General features: G+C 33.8%; 1 protein-coding gene across 1 annotated transcript in view; it reads left to right on the forward strand.

The window, feature by feature from the left end:
* Positions 1-21,472, forward strand: part of LOC108572992 (V-type proton ATPase 116 kDa subunit a) — a gene marked incomplete at its 5' end in the record, with an annotated part of 39,239 nt that extends 17,767 nt beyond the window's left edge. The window contains 8 exons of the mRNA XM_017935726.1: positions 16,907-17,033; positions 17,123-17,299; positions 18,484-18,696; positions 18,782-19,550; positions 20,067-20,296; positions 20,692-20,896; positions 20,983-21,154; positions 21,370-21,472. Coding sequence (XP_017791215.1) covers positions 16,907-17,033; positions 17,123-17,299; positions 18,484-18,696; positions 18,782-19,550; positions 20,067-20,296; positions 20,692-20,896; positions 20,983-21,154; positions 21,370-21,472 — 1,996 coding nt within the window. The remainder of the gene's footprint in view (positions 1-16,906; positions 17,034-17,122; positions 17,300-18,483; positions 18,697-18,781; positions 19,551-20,066; positions 20,297-20,691; positions 20,897-20,982; positions 21,155-21,369) is intronic.
* Between the last annotated feature and the right edge of the window lie 192 nt (positions 21,473-21,664).

Below are 21,664 nucleotides of genomic sequence, written 5' to 3' on the forward strand. Positions count from 1 at the left end.
GTAATCGAAAAAAAAATTCATCGTAACTCTTTGCTCTAAATTGAGTTCCACTTTTTACGTAACACGGATCTCAAGGCAGCGGACGTAACTGTCTATAATGTTGCCACTTCAACGGAAACAAGATTATCCTTGAAACTTGGAACTTTATTATCACACCTCGTATATTGGACACGTGCTACTTTTAACCAAATTGCGTGCCAAGATAGATCTTTGGCAACTTTTTAGGAAAGCAGTGTAATTTGAATATTCCTTCAACAATAGAAAGAAATAATAAATTGTAATTTTATTTCGAAACTTGAAACATTTGATAACATAATTGTCTTTAAACTCTAGGTCTCTAATGTGTGCATATACATGATGTTTGCCAGACTTTCTCTGTCAGGCTTTGTCACTATACTCTATGAGTGAAAATAAGAGAAAGTATTACAAACTGTTGCCTGATTGTATTATGTTTTTTATACTTTTCATAAATTTGTGAAATGTGAAGAGGAATGATGCAAACATGGATATTAAATGGTAACAGCTTGCTGTTGAAATTAAACTTCAAGATGTTTGTCGTTCCTGCTAATACGAGGTCAACATTGCATATATAAAAATTCGAATTTATTATTGTACCAACTTTATGTTTTTCATTGTACTGAAGCTAAATCAAATATTGTTTCTGCACTTAATATTGTTGTTGCAATATTTTGTACAAAGCTTCAAATTACCTATGTTTATATGAAATTTCTTTTATTTACACTCGTAGAATATATTGTTGAAGAATGATCACAAAATCCCACAACACCGTGTACTTTGTACAGTCTGCTTAATATGGTATGTGGTAACCTTTTTTTGCATGCCATGCGCTATGATTATCAGTAAAATGATCTTCAAAATCTAACAGCGTTTAACATGTAACAATGCTTTTCCTTACTGAGCCAAAACGGAAGGGTTACTGGATTTATGTTGCTATCTCGCTTGCATCGTAGGTTATATATTGTATAAAAAATTTGTCTTTATAATGATCCTATGAAATGAATTGAATTTATTAAATACATAAGTCACGGCAAAGGAAATTTGTGAAATAAGACAAAATATACAAGCCAACTCATTTTAATTTACAAGGTATATTGTGCGAATGATATTTTATTCTGGAGAATGAAAATTTGAAAAGGCGAAGATTTATTCTAAAAGATATATTGAATTAAAATAAAAATATTAAATTTATAGATTTTCCGGAAGGATTCTTGGACACGTGCTACTTTTAACCAAATTGCGTGCCAAGATAGATCTTTGGCAACTTTTTAGGAAAGCAGTGTAATTTGAATATTCCTTCAACAATAGAAAGAAATAATAAATTGTAATTTTATTTCGAAACTTGAAACATTTGATAACATAATTGTCTTTAAACTCTAGGTCTCTAATGTGTGCATATACATGATGTTTGCCAGACTTTCTCTGTCAGGCTTTGTCACTATACTCTATGAGTGAAAATAAGAGAAAGTATTACAAACTGTTGCCTGATTGTATTATGTTTTTTATACTTTTCATAAATTTGTGAAATGTGAAGAGGAATGATGCAAACATGGATATTAAATGGTAACAGCTTTCTGTTGAAATTAAACTTCAAGATGTTTGTCGTTCCTGCTAATACGAGGTCAACATTGCATATATAAAAATTCGAATTTATTATTGTACCAACTTTATGTTTTTCATTGTACTGAAGCTAAATCAAATATTGTTTCTGCACTTAATATTGTTGTTGCAATATTTTGTACAAAGCTTCAAATTACCTATGTTTATATGAAATTTCTTTTATTTACACTCGTAGAATATATTGTTGAAGAATGATCACAAAATCCCACAACACCGTGTACTTTGTACAGTCTGCTTAATATGGTATGTGGTAACCTTTTTTTGCATGCCATGCGCTATGATTATCAGTAAAATGATCTTCAAAATCTAACAGCGTTTAACATGTAACAATGCTTTTCCTTACTGAGCCAAAACGGAAGGGTTACTGGATTTATGTTGCTATCTCGCTTGCATCGTAGGTTATATATTGTATAAAAAATTTGTCTTTATAATGATCCTATGAAATGAATTGAATTTATTAAATACATAAGTCACGGCAAAGGAAATTTGTGAAATAAGACAAAATATACAAGCCAACTCATTTTAATTTACAAGGTATATTGTGCGAATGATATTTTATTCTGGAGAATGAAAATTTGAAAAGGCGAAGATTTATTCTAAAAGATATATTGAATTAAAATAAAAATATTAAATTTATAGATTTTCCGGAAGGATTCTTAATTGTAATTTAATCGATTATTTTTCAAACTAGTATAGAGCTACGAAACGTTATTGATTTTATACCATAACGAGATTAATTCGAAAACTTCAAGATTAAGAACTCCGATAAGGATAAAGAACTCTATTCAAAAACAGCACACGAGCCATGTTTGATTCGAAGAACAAAAAGTATAAGCGAGGCTGGTTTTTTGTTTTATAAATAAAGGAGCATACGAAGCAAAGTATGTCAAAGTAAAAATATCTTTCAATCTTTAATAGCAGTTTTCTTTCGAAAATTCTAATAAACCTATTTAGGTAGTATCTTAGTTGTAGTATAAAGAGTGATTTTTAAATACCTGATTTTAATTCCGTTCGATAACTTTTTGTACAAAATTTTAATATCTTTCACTTTATTACCTAATAAATGAATTTTCACTTCCTTCATGTCCACAAGGTAAGTTAAAATCTTAAACGAAAGTGAGTTGACCTGTATTAATCCTCCTAGAATATGTATTCTATCATAAAGATAAGTTAAACTGACGTTTTATTCGCTCCTTACAAATTTTAGAAATAATAAATCTAGTTACATTTTGACTAACTGGTATAATTATTCTAGCTGAAGTTTTTCAAGTAATCTATTAAGTAAGGAGTGTCATGCATTTGACATTCCTAAATTTCTTTTTTCACGCTGTATGACCTGGTTAATTCAATGGCAAACCAACTCTTTTTAGAATTAGTTCAACCATCAGAGTGGTGAACTATTTCGTTCTCCAAGTTTTATAAGTAAGATATATATTATTTTTCCTTTATTTCAGTGAACGAGCTGTTAATGGATCACGATATGCCTAATAAAAGTAAAATTAAACATAGCCACAGTTCAGAATTGAATATTTCACCACGTTTCTTAATCTTTATATTGTAAAGAAGTAACAGATTTATATATGCACAAGCGTTAATGTGATCGCTGTGTAAAAACAACTTCTCATTTTTGTTATCATTTCGTTTGATAAACAATCCGTTTCATTTCCTTATTGAATTCTTAAAGATATACTTTTAAACATTGATTTTTCAAATATATAGTTCACTTATTACACTGAATCATCTGTATACTTAAGGTATTACACTCAGAAGTAATAAATCGACAACTATGATCATTTCGAAGAGATTGAAACAGTTTTTCCCGAGATAAATTTAGTAATTTTGGGAATAAAGGTGCTTTTGTTTTCGTGTTACCCGTGGGCACGTAAGTCTACTTGCTTGAATATTTCTGAGACTAGTTTCAGAATTTGGTGGAAAGGCTAGTCTCCGAATACGAATAATTAAAGAAAACGAAACCTTTCATTAGATATTCAATTGCAATTGATTGTTAAATCTGAATCATATTGAGTTAACGAGGTCATCTTGTATTGATGGTGAATTAATAATCAATACTTAGCATAATCAATATTAACAGCTTCGATATATAATATAACACTGTACAGTATTTCATATTTAGTAAAATTATTAAATTATTAAAAATGGTTAAAGATATCTTTGTGAACTTAAGATTACTTTCAGTTTTTTGATCATAGAAGCGCAGCTACAACTTGTTTCATAATTTACTAATAGTTACAGCTGCTACATATCCATACGTGCACTATTGAAATAGTGTTACACGTATATTTATATTCTATGATATTATATACTTGTGATATAACGTGCACACACTTCATACGGATTACATATTTCCAAAACGGAATATATTTAAATGAAAAAAGTTGCATATTTTTAAGTGGAATTAATAAAGAGAAAAACTAACCGACATTATGATACGGTTACCATGAGCGATTTAACTGCCGTTGAGTTTTTATATTGAAAAGTCATTCCTTTCGAGATTTCCACTGGTTTTTATGATTAGATTTTCTTCATCCTTTGCTTTATCCCATCAATACTCACTTCACTTGGTTTTCTGTGACTTATTTTTTGCTTTTGAAACTGAAGAATTAATTAAAAGCACGTACTTTTATGGGATTTAGTATTATAATTGAAAAATTTTAATCAATATAATTTAGGAATTTCAATTTCAATTCAATAATTTTCTTCTGTTAAGCAATAATATTTGTCTTTGTTTAATCAGCCGTTAAGATTCATAATTTGTGAAAGAACTTTTGTGATCTAAAATTTTGCACTTTCTACTCGTTTTACTCCTAAGAAGCCGTAGTGTTTACTACTATTTGCAAAAAGAAAGTATGTTTTAGTTCAATAAAGGAAAAATATCTACTACTATAAAATGATTAACTCGGTAAAATTTTGTTCTATCATATTCTTACAAAAAATATGCAATTTTTATGTACCCCGTTTTTCTACGTATGGTGTACGGCAACATTTGGAAGAATTTTCAAGATGATTCCACACGACAGAATAAGAGGAAAATCAGCAATAACGAAATTGTAAATTCGGCTTCCTTTTTGGTTGCAAGCGTTTAAAGAAATCTGTTTTGCAGCGCCTAACGCCTGGCAATCCTTCGTACAACGGCTACTGTACGGTGGGTCAGGAGATAGGTGCACCATAAAAGAAATAATCGCTTAATGATGTTAGCTTATCTCGTAGAAGTACTGACATCATTGCACGGTTGTTTTGTTATGAAAATCGATTTAGTTCAAACGTTTACAACTAAAAGACGATGCCCAAATTGCAATTTCGTTAGTCTTACCTTTTGTCTTATTCTCTCTTATATCACTCTTTGAAATGAATCTCAACTCCTGAACACTCTATATAAATCATAAATATTGTTAACTGAACTGAAAGTTGCAATGCGGAATATACTTCATATATTTCATTGTCTACACTCAGTCAAAAAAGTATCCGTACACCTCGTTAGAATTTATTTCGCATTGTATAATTTTTACAGAGAAAGTAGTGAATACATAATATTCACGTTATTTTATTTAGAAACGTAACATTTATTATTAATGCAAAGAAAATTAATTTGCATTCATTTGTGTTGGATATCAATGGCCAGTATTGACATAGGGGTCAATGCCCCCGTTTGCGATCAAGAGCTGCGTAGCCGATGTTTTATTGCCCTGATATTTTGTTAACTATTAAATAAACAAATATGAACAGATATTTTCCATTATGAGAAAAATATTCTGAGAAGCGTCTTTTCGACTTTTCGTCTTTATAGACATTTTACTCAGTTCTGTTACATTATTCTCTACCCTTAATTTAACTCTCGGAGAACGCAAGCGAAACCACAGTTTTTCTTTTTTTTCATTTTACTTGACATTATACAAATATATTATGATTGAAATAGCAAACATTTATAGTATAAGGAGAGGAGAGTGGTGAATCTACTTCGGATACTGGTTGAAATAAGAGACGTCTAAAAGTCGAGTCAGTGGCTTAATTGTCAACAAATGAATGTAAATTATTCTTCTTAATACCGATAGTAAATGTTATGTTTTTAAATAAAATAACGTAAACAATATTTATTTACTACCTACTCTGTTGAAATTATACCAGAGTAAATAAGTTCTAATGGTGTGTATGGAGATTTCATGTAATTCAAATTGCTAAAGATATCTTTAATCCTGTTTCTACCCATATTAAACGTAAGGAACTTGTGCGAAAACAATATGGCGTTGGAGCATTTTAGTGATGTCTAGTGTGCTAATGTGGTTGTGTCTTGTCTGTTGTGTCGTCAGCAAGAGCACGCAGGCTTGAATCCTACCGAGTCCATGACACGTGCATTGATTAGTGATGATAATATCGCCCGCCAGTCTGCCCTTGGTCCTGTCCAACTGGGGTACGTACTCCGTGACTAGTACATCCTTCCCATGCATTATTTTATCCTTCGAAACTCTTTAAACAGAATTTTACATTAATTTGATGATTTTACATTGAATGATTTATGTAAATTTTATGCTTAATATTGTTTTTAAAATAAAATTCCAATTTTTTTTTTTTTTTTTTGATCAAATTTTAGTATTTAACGCAAATTTATCATAATATTATGAATATTTTATACGATGCTTTTGAAGTTATGCAGAGAAGATTTTTTAACAATAAAGTCGGATAGGAGTAAAATTTAATAGAAAAATTTGTCAAAACTCAAAAGTGGAATTCAAACCACGCAGTTAGAAACTACAATTGTTGTTATTGATAGCGATGATGCTTACTAGCATTATTGTAATACTAAAATAGTATCGTAAATATTTCATGAAATAAATATAGTAGTCTATACTGAATAATTGCGTATGCAATCAAACATAAGTTTTCAATACTCTACTATAATTATTTGCAAAGTTGTAACGAGAGCGCGTGATTACGTTGCCCTTACGACGAGGAGATTACAGAATTCGAAGAAGTAAAACTATGAATGACAACAAAAATTGCATTTTATATTATTTTCTAAATCATTTCAAAATCATAGACGATTGTGATTTAGATTAATGTGTAATGTTTATGATTTTAAATGTGAACATTCAAAATTAAATCATTTCTTTTTAATATTCATTAATTTAAATTAATTTTAAATGTATTCCGGATGCTAAACAAATAAGTAATTCTTTTAACATTCGAACTTTTTTTATCATGCAGTAAATTGAACAAATTAATCATTTATGTACATATTTCTTTCTTTTAACTGAAGTTTTCAATATTTCGTTGAACAAAGTGAGACATACTTTAAATCTTCAGGTGTAATACAATTTTATTTATAATTCTTTTCTTGAATATATTGGAACTGCACGAATTTCAAGTTCTAATTTCTGCCAGCAATTTTCAGTAATTAAGTTTCAGGTATTGTGAAGATCAATAATAATAGTAATTTTGGATAATTATACAAAGCTGGTAGTCTTATGCAATACATGAGCTGTGTGTTAGATCACAATTATAATAAAATTAAAAAATACCTCAAATCCCTATATTATTAACACTTTTCAACAAATCATTCTTTAAAATTTCCAAGTATTTATGTTTATGCAAAGTGTCACATAATAATGCACTTCCAAACTATTATCATTCTATCATTATACTTTACAAGTCTTGAATTTTATGGTTTTAGTTCTTCATCCATTTTTCGCAAAAAAATACCTCTACCATATGGGTTAAAAACATTCTCTTTGATTACTTTCATAAAAATCGTGTCTTTACCCAATTTTCTTCTACAATGAATTTTTCCCCCCGGTTTCTTTCATTCATGTTCGATCCTTTTCGTTCAATATATTCACTATATCTAAATTTTTCAAAAGCTGTTAGCGAATTCGTACATTTCCAGTGGTTCTAAAGGTAACTGTGGCGCAATTAAGGGGGTATTCTAGTCTAGACGTTTCAAAAAATCGACTTTTTATTGCATTTCCACAAGTACGAACCTTCAAGAATGTACTGTTAAATTTTTGCAGCAACATTCGAAGTATTTCCGCTTTTACAGCTTTTTGTAGCGAGTGGCGCTGTCTTCGGCAATACCTAGCTCATCTCTATCTGTTTCTATTATATTATTCCTTTCTGACCTGACGTAACATAGTAGTATAATCATTTTTAATGTAACTGTATAGTGCTGCGAGTGCAGCGGTGTATCGCAAGTGAATAAATAGATTAGGTCACCGGTGACCGACACTGAGATTTCCAGAATTTTGAATACGGTATCTAAGTGTGAAATTGATCTGTTTGATGTAGATCTTTGTCAGGTTCTTGTAACATGATAATTTCAGCAGTTTCCCATTGTTTTAGATAATAATCTGATCTCAGAACTGTAGGCTTTTTGGGACGGTTTATGGCTTGGCCTGCGCCTCTTGGCGAGTGACAAGCACCAGACCCGAGTACCCATCGGTTCGGCCCAGCGATATATTTGCCATTCGATGGCAGTCGGTTCTTAGCTTCGGTAATAGACGGACGCCGAAGAGTCCGAAATAAACTACTTTGCACGACATCCTGATTTGAGTAAAGTTCATTAGACCACCTCCTACAGAACAGAATTGAATATAATTATCAAGAGTCTTGTAACTTTTAAAAAAAATTCGTTGACAATTTTGTCACTTACTAGATTATGGCCTGGACTTTTTCTAATTCGTATGTCTAAGGCGATTTCTTTAACTTCTTTAACGGTAGTGTTGAGGAGTACTTCGCCATCTTTGATTGAAAGGTTTTCAGCCCAAAAGGGAGTCCCTAGAGCTTCAAAGCCCACCGCTTGCGGTATGGTAACTCCTGCAGAGAGGCTCCAAAGGCTTTTAGAAGTCCCGCTTGTGGCGATAGCGTTCCCTGAACCTCGAAGTGCTGATAGACCAGGGTCGAGATGGGCTCCACCACGAGCATTCTACCGATAATGTAAATTGATGTCTTCAAGTCATGTTAGAGGAGGTGTTGCGGAGTTTCCCGCTCTCCTTCTGGTTGTCTGGGGGCGTTTAGGCGGATGTTTTTCCCGCTCCGCCCTGTGTGGGCTGGTCGGGTTGGCGTTAGATGACCCTTTTTCCAGGTCACTGATAGGTGAGCTGCGTTCTGTCAGCTACGGTACCAGTCTGGAGAACTGGTAGAGTGTGGAAAGTCGCTCTGTTGAATCCTGTAACGTGGCGGGAGTCCTCGTAACTCACCGTTTGGAAAAGTCTTCTTGGTCTGCCTCTAACTTCGGACTCAATTCATCGTTTTCTGTTTCCTCTTCTATATTTCCACCTTCGATGGATTCATTTTCGTCTTCTTCTGCTGGAACGCTTTCTTCTGATGGATTCCTCGAATGGATCGTTACAGTATCTTCATCTGTCTTTGCTAATTTTAGGTCTTCGTAGAAGCGCACATCTCTTCGTTTTATGACACATTTTGTGCCCCTTTTCTACAATCGGTAGACCCTTGATACCTGTGAGTAGCCCACTAGGACGTATTCTTCGCCTTTCGGTGCGAATTTGTTTGGATTGTGTCGTTTGTCCGAGGCAATCGTCTTACTTCCAATTATCCTGAAAAATCCAATGTAAGATTTCTTGCCAGTCAATTCTTCATGTGAAGTCTTGTCTAACTTTCTAGTTGGGCACCGATTCCTCATATAGGCAGCCGTGTTTACGGCTTCAGCACATACACTCGACGGTAAATTGGCCTGCGTCATCATGGTGCGAGCCATCTTCACCAATGTCCGATTTATGCGCTCAGCCACTGCGTTTTTCTGGGTGCATATTCGGTCGAGAGCTGCCTGACTATGCGCAATTATTGCTCAAATTCTTTTGACAGGTACTTCTTCGCATTGTCGCTCCTTATTTTTTTAATCGATTGCCCTAATTCTTTCTCTATTTGCGTTTTATACGCCTTGAAGGCAGGGGAGACATCCAATTAATTTTTTAGCATTGTAACACTCACGTGTCTGGTTCTGTCGTCAATGACTGTGACAAAGTATTTGGCTCCCCCTAATGAAGATGTCTCCATGGGTCCACAAATATCCGTGTGTACCAAATCCAGAGGTTGTTTTTCCAAAGGATATTTTACATATCTTACACTTGTCACATGTTTCACATGTTGGGCTATACCGCACTTGTTGGTTGAGCTTCATTTCTGCAAGCATATGTTTGTTGAATAATTTTTTAACATCGTTAAAATTTAGGTGCCCCAATCTCTGGTGCCACCTAGGTAGTCTGTCATCCTTTAATTCGGTCTTCATTGCTTACGTTGTCGCTCGTGTCTTCACTATGTAGAGCTTGGTCTCCTTAATTGCAGTCAGCGGTGTGCTCCCATCTTTGCATTTCACAACCGCAGAGTTTTTGTTGAACATTACAGTGTATCCATTTTCTGTGATACTTGATACCAACATTAGGTTGCTTCTGAATTCTGGTACTCACATTGCATTCTTTAATTTGATATTGTGCGTGTCCTTGCCTTCGGAACGAACATTTATATTTATTTCACCATTTCCAAGAAAGTCTACAGCATTTTCAGTTTTTCTTTCTTTCAACATATTTGTATTTAAGGCAGTTGCTGTCATAGCATCGTCAGTATAATTTTGTCTGTAGCTCTTTCTTGGTTTGTTTCTACAGTCCCTGGACGTATGACCTATCTTGCCACAAGAATAACATTTACCATTAAATTTTTTGTTTGAGTTCAGCTCACCTCTCTTGTTGTTTTAAGATGGTTTTTCCATGGAGCATTTTTCTATTTGATAAGAGTGCCTCTTCGTTCGCCCGATGTTCATTATCATTTTCCGTTTTTCTGATCTCTTCTTCAATTAATTTGATTTTCAGCTCTTCCGTCGTAGGCATTCTCTCCCTAGACTCAATTGCTATGCAGAATGTCTCATATTCATTTGGCAATGAATTTAACAACATTATTGGCAATACATTTTCTGACAATTTTATACTAGATTCATTAATTCTATCTTAGCTGTTCAATCTTATGAACGAGTTCATTTATGTGCTGTGCCATACCTTGATCTTCCTTTTTCCTCATCCTGTAAAGTTGTTTAAACAATACGCATTGCTTAATTTGCCCTTGAGATTGGCACGTAGCGACACTATTTTCTCCGTAATAATCTCGATTTCAACAGAGATTTATATGTTCAACTGTAGATTTCGGTTTTATCTTTGCACTGGACCACATTTTGCTGCACTTCAATTCACTTTTACCACTTTTTTTTACCGTTTAAACTCGGAGCTCTCTTCGACACATCTACGTCGCCATTGAGAGAGTCATAGTTACTCGTTTGCAGTTTCCATGTATCGTAATTCGTGTTGTCTAACTTTTCGATTTGTTGCACATTTATGGAATTCACTTTTGCGAAATCTCTGAGCACGTGGCAACTCTAAGCTCAATTCTACTTCGATTTCACTTTCTCTTAGGCTTTTACTCTTTCACGCAGTAGAAACGACCCTGAACCCATAACCTGTTGGGTTTTAGTTTATTCGTACTCAGTATAAGAACATAAGAGAGTAAAATAATACATTTACTGGTTATAACTCGTCACGTGAATACGCCGTGCTCGCTGCTAGTCGGTTAGAACGGAACAGAGCAAAGCAAAACCGAAACGGCAATCGGAAAACCGTTGCTCGCCACATGTACACACACAAACAGCCTGAACCATACTTTTCCTTAACAATATGTGATTTCATCCACTGTAAACAAATGAAGTTAACCTTTTTTTTACATGGGGGTAATCTTCCAAAGATACTCCTAGGAGAGAGGGTGCTCCAGAGCCCCCCGCCATTGTCTTTTGTCCCGACCTGGGGGATGTGTAATTACACACCCCCTCGATTCCTTCGCCCACTGGTGCGACGGAACCACGTCTGGCACCGCCCACATCTCGAGATTGCTTACTCGGCTGTAGGGCCCTCATCCTGACAATCTGCGACCTAATCCTGACGACCTAAGACCCGGAGCCCTAGACTTCCGTCCTTGTCCGGTAAGCGTGACCAGCACTGTTCGAGGCATTCCCTAGGCGCACCTTGAGTTTGGCTCATGCCCAGCCTCCCACACTCTTATTGCCACGCCCCTTTGTCGAGGCAGGCCGTGGTGGGGACTACAGGGGTGGACTTCTTTCAGTTCTTTCCGCCCCTCCTTCTTTTTCGCAACCGCTTTCTGCTTGTAAGTAGAATTTTTGCCTTAAACACCGCCAACTGCGCCTTCACCATGGCCTCGATCTTCTTGAGCAGGGCGTCGTCCCTGCTCTCCTTCGGCGCTGCGATCTTCTTCACAGGGGACGCAGGCCTCCTCCTGACCGTACGTTCTTTCTTCTCCATCAATGGTGGCTGGCTGACTGGAGCCCGGACAGGAGGATGTCCTCGTTTGCCGCATCAGCAGGCCCTCCATATCGGTTGAGAGTCAACATGGCTGTTATTGATGAAACCACCAGTGATTGGGCATCCCGGTTATATTTAAAATCCCACCGGTCGAAAATCACTCCTTAGTGCAAAACCAAAGTGGTGAGCTATACCTCCATGCTCCCAAGAAAGTGCTACGTCCTTACTCTCGCCACATCGGTGATACTGTAAAGCACCGTTCCAGGTGTCATGTGCATTTTTCCTTGTCGCGTTTATTTCTAAATCCAGAGCGTAAGCTCCTAATGCCATTACGCCAACGGCGAACTCTTTCACCGAAATCTCACTTTCGAGCGACCAAAATGGGAACACCCACGTTGAATTTTTTTGCATTTCACCCACATATTGTCAGGCTGATTTTCTGGCCCCAATGGTTCCTGTGCAACCAGTAGCTTCGACTTGCGAGTTATGCTCTCAAGGCCTTGGATATAATTGACCTTCGGGCAAGTAGGCAATAGATGGCAGGATGCCAGAGCGCCTCGACACACATCCCAACTCCAATTCAGCTTACATAAAAAGCTTGGGAGTAGATGACCAGACACGCGGTTAAGTAAATTTTTATAGGCTTGGAGACCTTCTTTAAGAGCATCAGGACCATAGTCAGCCAACCAGATCTCTTCGACGTTCTTAAGCAGGGACCCCGTTTTCGCCGACGAAAAATCTAGCGTCAGAAATATGACTGTGCCTGTAAAACATCTCGCGATATGCACGAGATGTCGCAGCTAACGCCAACTCTTTCAGGCGTACACAAATGTTATTTGGATAAATAAATATTATCCCAGACTTGAAGTCCTCATCGGGAAACCTTTGCCGCACACAGAATGCCACGTGCAGCTTACACTACATATCTTTCCTATATAGTTCAAGAGGGTCATCGTTATTGCAGAGACTTGACCCACGGTCTCTAGAACTTCCCGCATCTCCTCAGAGAAATAGAATTGTGATGACATTGAATACAAAACTGTCTCTGTTTGTGACTGTTTTGATAAATGGCGTTTGTAGAAAATAAGATAAAGAGTAACTCGGTAGTGTCGAATTACAGTGCATATTTCAATTATCGCTGAGAAGTTCCAAGAAGTAGCCATCCTACTATATTCAGTCCAGACTGCAAATTCAGCACCTCGCGTAGAAACAGTAAGCGTACAGCGACTTCTTGAACGGTTAGGCTCACATTCGCAAGAAAACGTTCAAGTTCAGTACATGATTCATCAAAGATTCCGAACAATTTCATTTTCCCGACTCTAGCTTCATCAAGCTGGCGCTTATTCATCCGTTTATTAAATCCTCTAATGATTTGAATTTCGCCGTTCGTCCAAAACGCTTATCGCGCTTCAAAGGGTTTGTTGACATATCCTCGGTATTAGATTTGCCTGCTACGATAGCAAAAGAGGATATCTTAAAGCTTTTATAATTCCGAGAAAAAAAATGAAGCTAATCTAACCCAACCTAACTCTAAAGGATTCAGTGAGTTCTCTTTTTGCATCGACAACCCTGTCAAGAATTTCTGAAAGACACTTTCTCGTGTAATGCCTTTTCAGACTAACTATTATACCCTGGCCCGTAAGTTACATAAAAAATGTAACGTTAGAGAGTATAAATCATCATTCAGCGGAGTGCGTTGAAACATTGTCAAAGACAGAAGCTAACTCGAGTAGCGCTTTCAAACCCGTTAAATGTGATTTGAATTTTGCAACGAGTTCTATTGGAAATCATTCTTCAAATAGAAAATAATCCATCTAAACCGATTTCTGAATTTTATACGGTGGCTTTTTTACAGTTTTTTACGATATTGCTAACATTCTGTTTGGAAGAAATTAAAAATTTATGCATTTCATTTAATATTCTAGAGTAAAATTTTCCCGATGTATAACGTTTAGAAAGTTATGAGAAAATTTATTTGCAAAATGTTCATTCGCCAGCAACTTTTTGCCGCAAACTAGGTATTGAATTGTGTGCTTCGTTTTCCACCATAAAAGACATCATTCGCTAAATTTTTTTTTACAATTGTGGACATTCCTGTGTGGTTTTTCCTTCAAAATTCGTCCGTTAAGAAATGTTCCGTTTTGACTTTCTTGCATGAATCGTATCCAGATTGCATCTTCAACGACTTTATTTTTGAATTTCTTCATTGTGTACCTATCTTTACAGCAACCTTTCTGTTTCTATTGTTAGATTTATTCTAATTAATATAGTGAACTGTTGACAAGATTTCCTATTTCTTCACTAATCATTCACCGTACATTTTCGTCACGCAGTTCGTTACATACACTCCCGTTCGTAAGTATTAGGACACTTATTGAATGTAAAGCAAACGTAAAGTCATTACAAAATTATTAAGATCCTGTTAAAAATGATTCGAGTACATACGATACAACTTCCAAATATCTGTTGCCATCTAATGTGTAATTATAATATAAGATCAACCGTTTTCGTATAATATAAAACAAAATTATAGCTATCAATTTAAAAATTCGTGGTATGTGCGTATCTTCGTTACGCGAAAACTATTCATTGTATTGCGTATAAAAAAAAAATTAAACTTTGTCCTTTATTTTCTCCACGAATCTGCAATTTACGAGAAAAACGTTAGAAATTAAAAGGGTGAACACCCTGTATATTTTCGTTAACTTTGTCGAAGAAATGTAGTTTAAATCATATAATACTTTCTGTACGAACATAACGGGTGTCCTAATATTTATGAACAGCAATGTAAGTACAGTAAATTCTCCACAAGTGTCAGTCCACAAGGAAGCTAAACCTGACACTTGTAGAGTCAGGGGCTACGTTTTCGAGCCTTGCGTCTGTCTTTGTAGTTTGCCGAACGTAGACAAGGACAGCGAATAAAAGATAAAGATGAAACGGAAGTCGAGGCAACCAAGCAATTTAAATACCAACTTTTTTAATTTTACGTTTTTTTATCCCGAAATTTTTCTTTACATATTGATGAGATTTTTCTGATGAAAATTATATCGTGTTTGATGTCATTTTCATCAGAAAAATCTCACCAACATGTTAAAAAAAATTTTAGATGAAAAAAAGTAAAATTAAAGAAATGATATTTTTCTATTATGAATTGTCCAGCCGTGAAATCTCGTAAAAGAAACCGAGTGGTGTAGCGTTACACGCTTGACTGACAGCGGGCGAGGATAACATAGGCGTAGGACCATCTATACTGACACTTGTAGAATCCAAACTGACACTTGTGGAGAATTTACTGTATCTGTTTACAGGTTCTTTATTTTTAACATATTCCAACACTTTTAGTTTTATTTCAATGATGAATATATTCTGTTTACGCTTGTCCATACTTTTCACTTCACGTTAATGCAATTAGCAAAAAATAAATATGGGAATGAGTAACTGTTGAACAGATACATATGTATGTATTTTCAAAGGATATGAAGAGAATCTTCTAGAAAAATAAAATATATGTTTCTGAACGTTGCATCGTAGAGCCAGTGATTTCAACGTAACCGAGCTTCTCAAATTTAATACCGGTTGTTAAAACCATCGACAAACCATTCGATCGCCACGCAGTCGGTCACGTTTGCTCCATTACCCTTTTTTTGTAGTTTTGAGTTTTGGGCCAAACGGGGGCCACGTTTGAAGCTGCAAGGAAATTTTAGCCAAGTATTTTGCTCCAGTGATTTCATGTGTCGTTAATGTTGTGTCGCAACTTTTGTATTCTTGATTTTCGTCCTATATCGACTTCTAGAATCACCCCCTAAATTTTCTGCCAGAAGTGACCGAGCATCCTGTAAATTGTCATTGCTGTGGTTCCTTTTATAATTATTATTACTATTATTTTCATTATTAACATCATACTCATTATCACTATTATTCCCATTATTAATATCATACTCATTATAATCACATTATCATCATCATCATCATCATCATCATTGCACAATATAAGATTTTGAACACAATCTGTACTTTATTTACTTTAAATTTTATTGTACTTTGAACTTTTGATTTTTAATTTGCATATAGTGACTCAGAAATGTTTAAGGTGTTAAATAGATCCATGGCCACAAAAATCATTACTCTTTGCTAATGACAAATTATTGTCGTATTAATAAATGAATTATAAAGTTGAATATAAATAGGGATAGGTATAATTGTACTATTAACAAAAATATTACAATAGTGAACGATACAGATTGAAAATGTAAATGCGATATTAATTTTGAAAGCTCATACAATACGCAGAATGTATAGTAGTGTACAGTATACGTACATAAATAATTTGTTAGTATAGGTTTATATACTTTATTATATTTATGTTGAATTAAAAATGGTTTGAAATATTCATACGTGCAAAGATATGTATGTATACGGGGTGTTTCGTTTATCTTGATCATCTATTCTCAATGCCTCTGTTACTTTTAATAGTACAGGCAGTTGTATGCAATTTCTTTATTTGTTATCTTCTTGGCTGAAGTTTATACTTCTTCATTTTCCTCAAAGGAGCATAAATTTTTGCATTAAGAATCCTTTAAATATTATCATACTGTACATGAATAAATTTATTTTTTTTTTTTTTCATCACATAATATCGTAGCCATAAAAATATACTATATTATTAAGAAACCTAACCTTAATACTTTGAAGAAGAAGAAAAATAACGGTGAAAAAGTATGTATCAATAATGACAGTAACTTTTGAACTAAATAACATTTTCATCCGCCTATTTTTGCGTACAATTAAAAGTAACAGAAATATACTAGGTGATTGAAATAAATAAAATGGCCTCTATACGTGCAAGTAATGGCGTCATCTTGTCTTTACTTAATTTATTTATAATATCTCTCAAAAATTTTACTAAATCCCTCTAAACCTTACTAAAATTATTTTTTAAATAGTTTCGTCGCAGGAGTTATCCTAAGAGAACGTATTCCAGCATTTGAACGCATGCTCTGGCGCGCATGTCGTGGCAACGTATTTTTACGTCAAGCGGAAATTGAAACTCCCTTGGAAGATCCATCAACGGTAAGTAAAATATTTCAATATCTTTGCAACACTTATCGCTGTTAACAATTTCATCGTTTTCTTACAAATGTATGATTATTTCTTTCCAGGGGGATCAAGTGTTCAAATCTGTGTTTATCATATTCTTCCAAGGAGATCAGTTGAAAACTCGAGTGAAAAAGATCTGTGAAGGATTTCGAGCTACTTTATATCCTTGTCCTGAAGCACCTGCTGATCGTCGTGAGATGGCTATGGGAGTTATGACTCGAATCGAAGATTTAAACACAGTTAGTTCTTCTTTTCGTTTTTTCAACGAAATTCTTTCGTATAATTGCCTTACAGTGGCAGAAAGTACTACCCATATACGATGACTTCGTGGTTTTAACAAATAATAAATTTTCAACTATAACTCTGAGGGAAGAGCTGATCAGATCAACATACAGCTAAACAATAAATTTTGAGCAAAGATAGATCTCAAAATCAATTTTTTATTATCCTACACTTCCAGTGTATGTAAAATTGCTTCCTGCTCGGTTAAACCACTATTTACTGCATACAGGGTGTCATTTTTTAAATTGAACGTGGTGGAATATCTCAGAAGGAACTGAAGCTATCAAAAAAATGTTCTGACAAACGTTGTTTGGTATAATGGGGGACATAATGTGGCATAAATAGATTTTTCGCGGGTGAAGTAGTAAGGAAGATTTTAAAATCAAGTTTATCTTTTTAAATGGAACGCTATATGTATTTCTTTCTTCGTATATATATCTCATTAACATTGTTCTTCGTTCAAAAGCAAACTTTCATGAATCTACCGATAAGAATTTAGGAAAAGGAGATAGATATTTTTTAAAGAACGACATAAACAGAACTGCAATTATCTTTAAACGAATTTTAAGAAGAAAATTTTTCTGTCGAAAATTGTCGGTATCAATTTTTAAATAAATGTATTATTGTTGTACCTTCTTAAAATTTGAAAGTGTCTGGAAGTACTCTAATTCGAAATACATTTTAATTTTTTTGAACCTCAACAGTTCGCTAATCTGTTATAAAACTTCTCGTTGCGATAAAACAAAAATTATGAAAATTTCACTTTTCAAGCAGCGTTCTTCAATTTTTTCGAATCAGAAATCCGAATATCGTTTATTTTTTCCTTAAATGTAACGCTTTCTCCTATTCTTTCCAACTATAATGCAATTTTGAAAATTTATCAAAGGAATTATTTTTTTCTTTTTATAATCTGGCTGAATCTTACAGTTTTGTAGTTGATTTCGATAACTGATTAGATTGGTATTTATTTGCAACAATTTCTGTTTACACCACAATTTTCTGAACACATAACTAGCGTCAGTGTGTGGATAGTTCTTTTATCACTGTACAGGGTATAACAATGTACACGTTCTTTTAATTATTTCCGTATTGATCTGGTTATATTATGATTTGTAACTAATTTTATTTCGATCTGATTCAGGTTCTCGGACAAACTCAGGATCATCGACATCGTGTTTTAGTAGCTGCTGCAAAAAATATCAAAAATTGGTTTGTGAAAGTCCGTAAAATAAAAGCAATTTATCACACCCTGAATTTGTTCAATTTGGATGTTACACAGAAGTGTTTAATTGCTGAATGCTGGGTTCCTGTTCTAGACATTGAAATAATTCAGTTAGCATTACGTCGCGGAACTGTAATTATTCCTACATTTTTTAGCGACGTTACTTAATTATTATTATTAAGAGTTCCGTAGTAACATATTATCATGAATATTTTAGGAACGTAGCGGCAGTTCGGTACCGCCAATCTTGAATCGTATGGAAACTTTTGAAGATCCACCTACCTACAATCGAACAAATAAGTTTACTAAAGGCTTTCAGGCTTTAATAGATGCATATGGAGTAGCTTCATACAGAGAAATGAATCCAGCTCCTTACACTATAATAACATTTCCATTTTTATTTGCTGTTATGTTTGGAGACACTGGTCATGGTTTACTCATGTTCCTCTTCGGTGGGTGGATGGTGTTAAAAGAAAAACCACTGGCTGCAAAGAAATCTGATAATGAAATTTGGAATATATTCTTCGGTGGACGATATATAATATTTTTAATGGGTTTATTCTCAGTGTATACTGGATTTATATACAATGACATATTTTCTAAATCACTGAATATTTTTGGATCATATTGGAGAGTCAATTATAATTATAGTACCATCGAAGGACAAAAGGAGTTGCAGCTAAATCCTAGCGACGTAAATGAGTATTTACAGGTTCCATATCCCATTGGAATGGATCCTGTATGGCAATTGGCAGAGAATAAAATCATCTTTTTAAATTCATATAAAATGAAGATATCTATAATTTTTGGAGTTATACATATGTTATTTGGTGTGATGGTTGGATTATGGAATCATATGTATTTCAGAAGACAAATTAACATAATTTGTGAATTTATCCCGCAAATTATATTTTTATTGTTCCTTTTCATGTATATGGTATTGCTTATGTTCATTAAATGGATAAAATATGGTCCCAATAGCGATGGTAAGTAATGCATTTTAATATAAACATACATTTTAATATAATACACAAAGTGATATCTTTTAGCTCAATCAAGATATTGAAAACATTTTTGGTGGGAAATTATATGGTTACAAGGTATACATAATTTAAATTACACGAGCACAAACATAAATAGAACAAAATTTTGCTTCAATACCCAATTTTTCAAAGTGATTTCATCTCCTGACTTTAATTTTAAGGTTATTCTATAATCAGTATATTCTAGAAACACGTAATAATTTAGTTTAAGTAACTAAGATAATCTTCAGATTTTAAATATTACAAACGCGCACACACACACAGTTTATTTAACAAGTTTTTAAATACTAGAAATTATATAACTAAAGATAACACGTTGTGACTGTAAACTTCCATTGTAAAAGTTTTCAATATCTCATTTGGTTTAAAAGATATTAATATGTATTGGATTATCTGAATTATCCTTTATGCCATAATAAAATATGTTGTAATATCATTTATCGTACTTGTTATTTGTAGGCACAGATCCACAGCATGGACCTTCCTGTGCACCATCAGTACTGATTACATTTATTAATATGGTATTATTCAATTCTGAAGTTCCACAAGGCATTTGTAAACCTTGGATGTATGCTGGACAACATGGATTCCAAAACCTTCTTGTTGTCATAGCTCTTCTCTGCATTCCATGGATGTTATTAGGAAAACCTGTTATGATGATGTACAATAGAAAGAAACAACATCATCAGGTGAAATTTCAAATTCGACACAAATATGTTACGTTAATACTTTTTTAAAGCAATATACAGTATGTCCAGTTTACCTCACAATACAGAAGTATCTCGAATACTACGAATAATACAAAAAATATTTCATACGAAAGTTGTAGGGTACAGAGTAGCATTAAGTTATGTTTTACATCAAGAAATTAATAAATTATTGGAAACCAAAAGTTAAAAATTTTTACAAATAATATCAAGAAACTTTTTCATAGACGTATTTTACATATTTGAAAAGTATACATAATGTAAACATAAACTTGTGTCTTTTTATCCACTTGTAGAATGAACAAACGTAGTCGTTTTATTTCCAAAGGTTTATATGAACGAAAAGAATAAACATGTCTTCTTTTTTATGTTATTAGTTAAATAATCATGGAGCAGAAAATGGAGATGTAGAAGGTGGTGTTGATGCAATACAACCAACAAATGGAAATCATAGAGAAGAGGAAGAGGAAATGAGTGAAGTATTTATTCATCAGGGTATACATACCATTGAATACGTGCTTGGTAGTGTATCTCACACTGCGTCGTATCTACGTTTATGGGCCTTGTCTCTTGCCCATGCCCGTAAGTTCAAAAATTGGTGTATTTATTGTTATACGATATATAACGAATACATTATTAACACAGCACGTATTATTTATTATAATTAGAATTATCAGAGGTATTATGGAATATGGTAATGCGAAATGGATTAACCCAGGAAGATTGGTACGGTGGTATTATTTTGTGGGCCGTATTTGCATTTTGGTCCGTTTTAACTGTTGGTATTCTGGTTCTTATGGAAGGATTATCAGCTTTCTTGCATACACTTCGACTTCATTGGTATGAATTATTTTTATATATAATACAAGTATTCTTAGTTATCCTTTACATTTATTATATAAAACAAAAAATGTTTAAAATTGTTTCATTGCACCTCATAAATACGCTGTATGTAAAAAATCTCTTATTTTCATGGATAACAAGAAATAGTGGATAAATTATTTTTAAAAATAAAATATTTATTTCAGAAAGTAAATGTTCTGTATTCTTTACAGGGTCGAGTTCCAAAGCAAATTTTATGCTGGGCAAGGATACGGTTTTCAGCCATTTTCCTTTGAAATTATTTTGGATGCAGCACAATCTACTGCAGAAGATTAAAATATATATAAATATACTTTCACAATTCAGAATTTCATGTACTGTGTATATTAACAGTGAATTTATTGCTTTCAATATGTATAATTAGAAGAAAATTAATAGTATTACAAGACTTGAATAGTGACAAATTTTAATAAATGTATGGAGTTATCATAACTTAACACTATGTTCAAGTAAATTAAATAAATTTAA

Source organism: Habropoda laboriosa, unplaced genomic scaffold (assembly GCF_001263275.1).
Source record: "Habropoda laboriosa isolate 0110345459 unplaced genomic scaffold, ASM126327v1 scaffold25, whole genome shotgun sequence".
Taxonomy (NCBI): Eukaryota; Metazoa; Arthropoda; class Insecta; order Hymenoptera; family Apidae; genus Habropoda; species Habropoda laboriosa.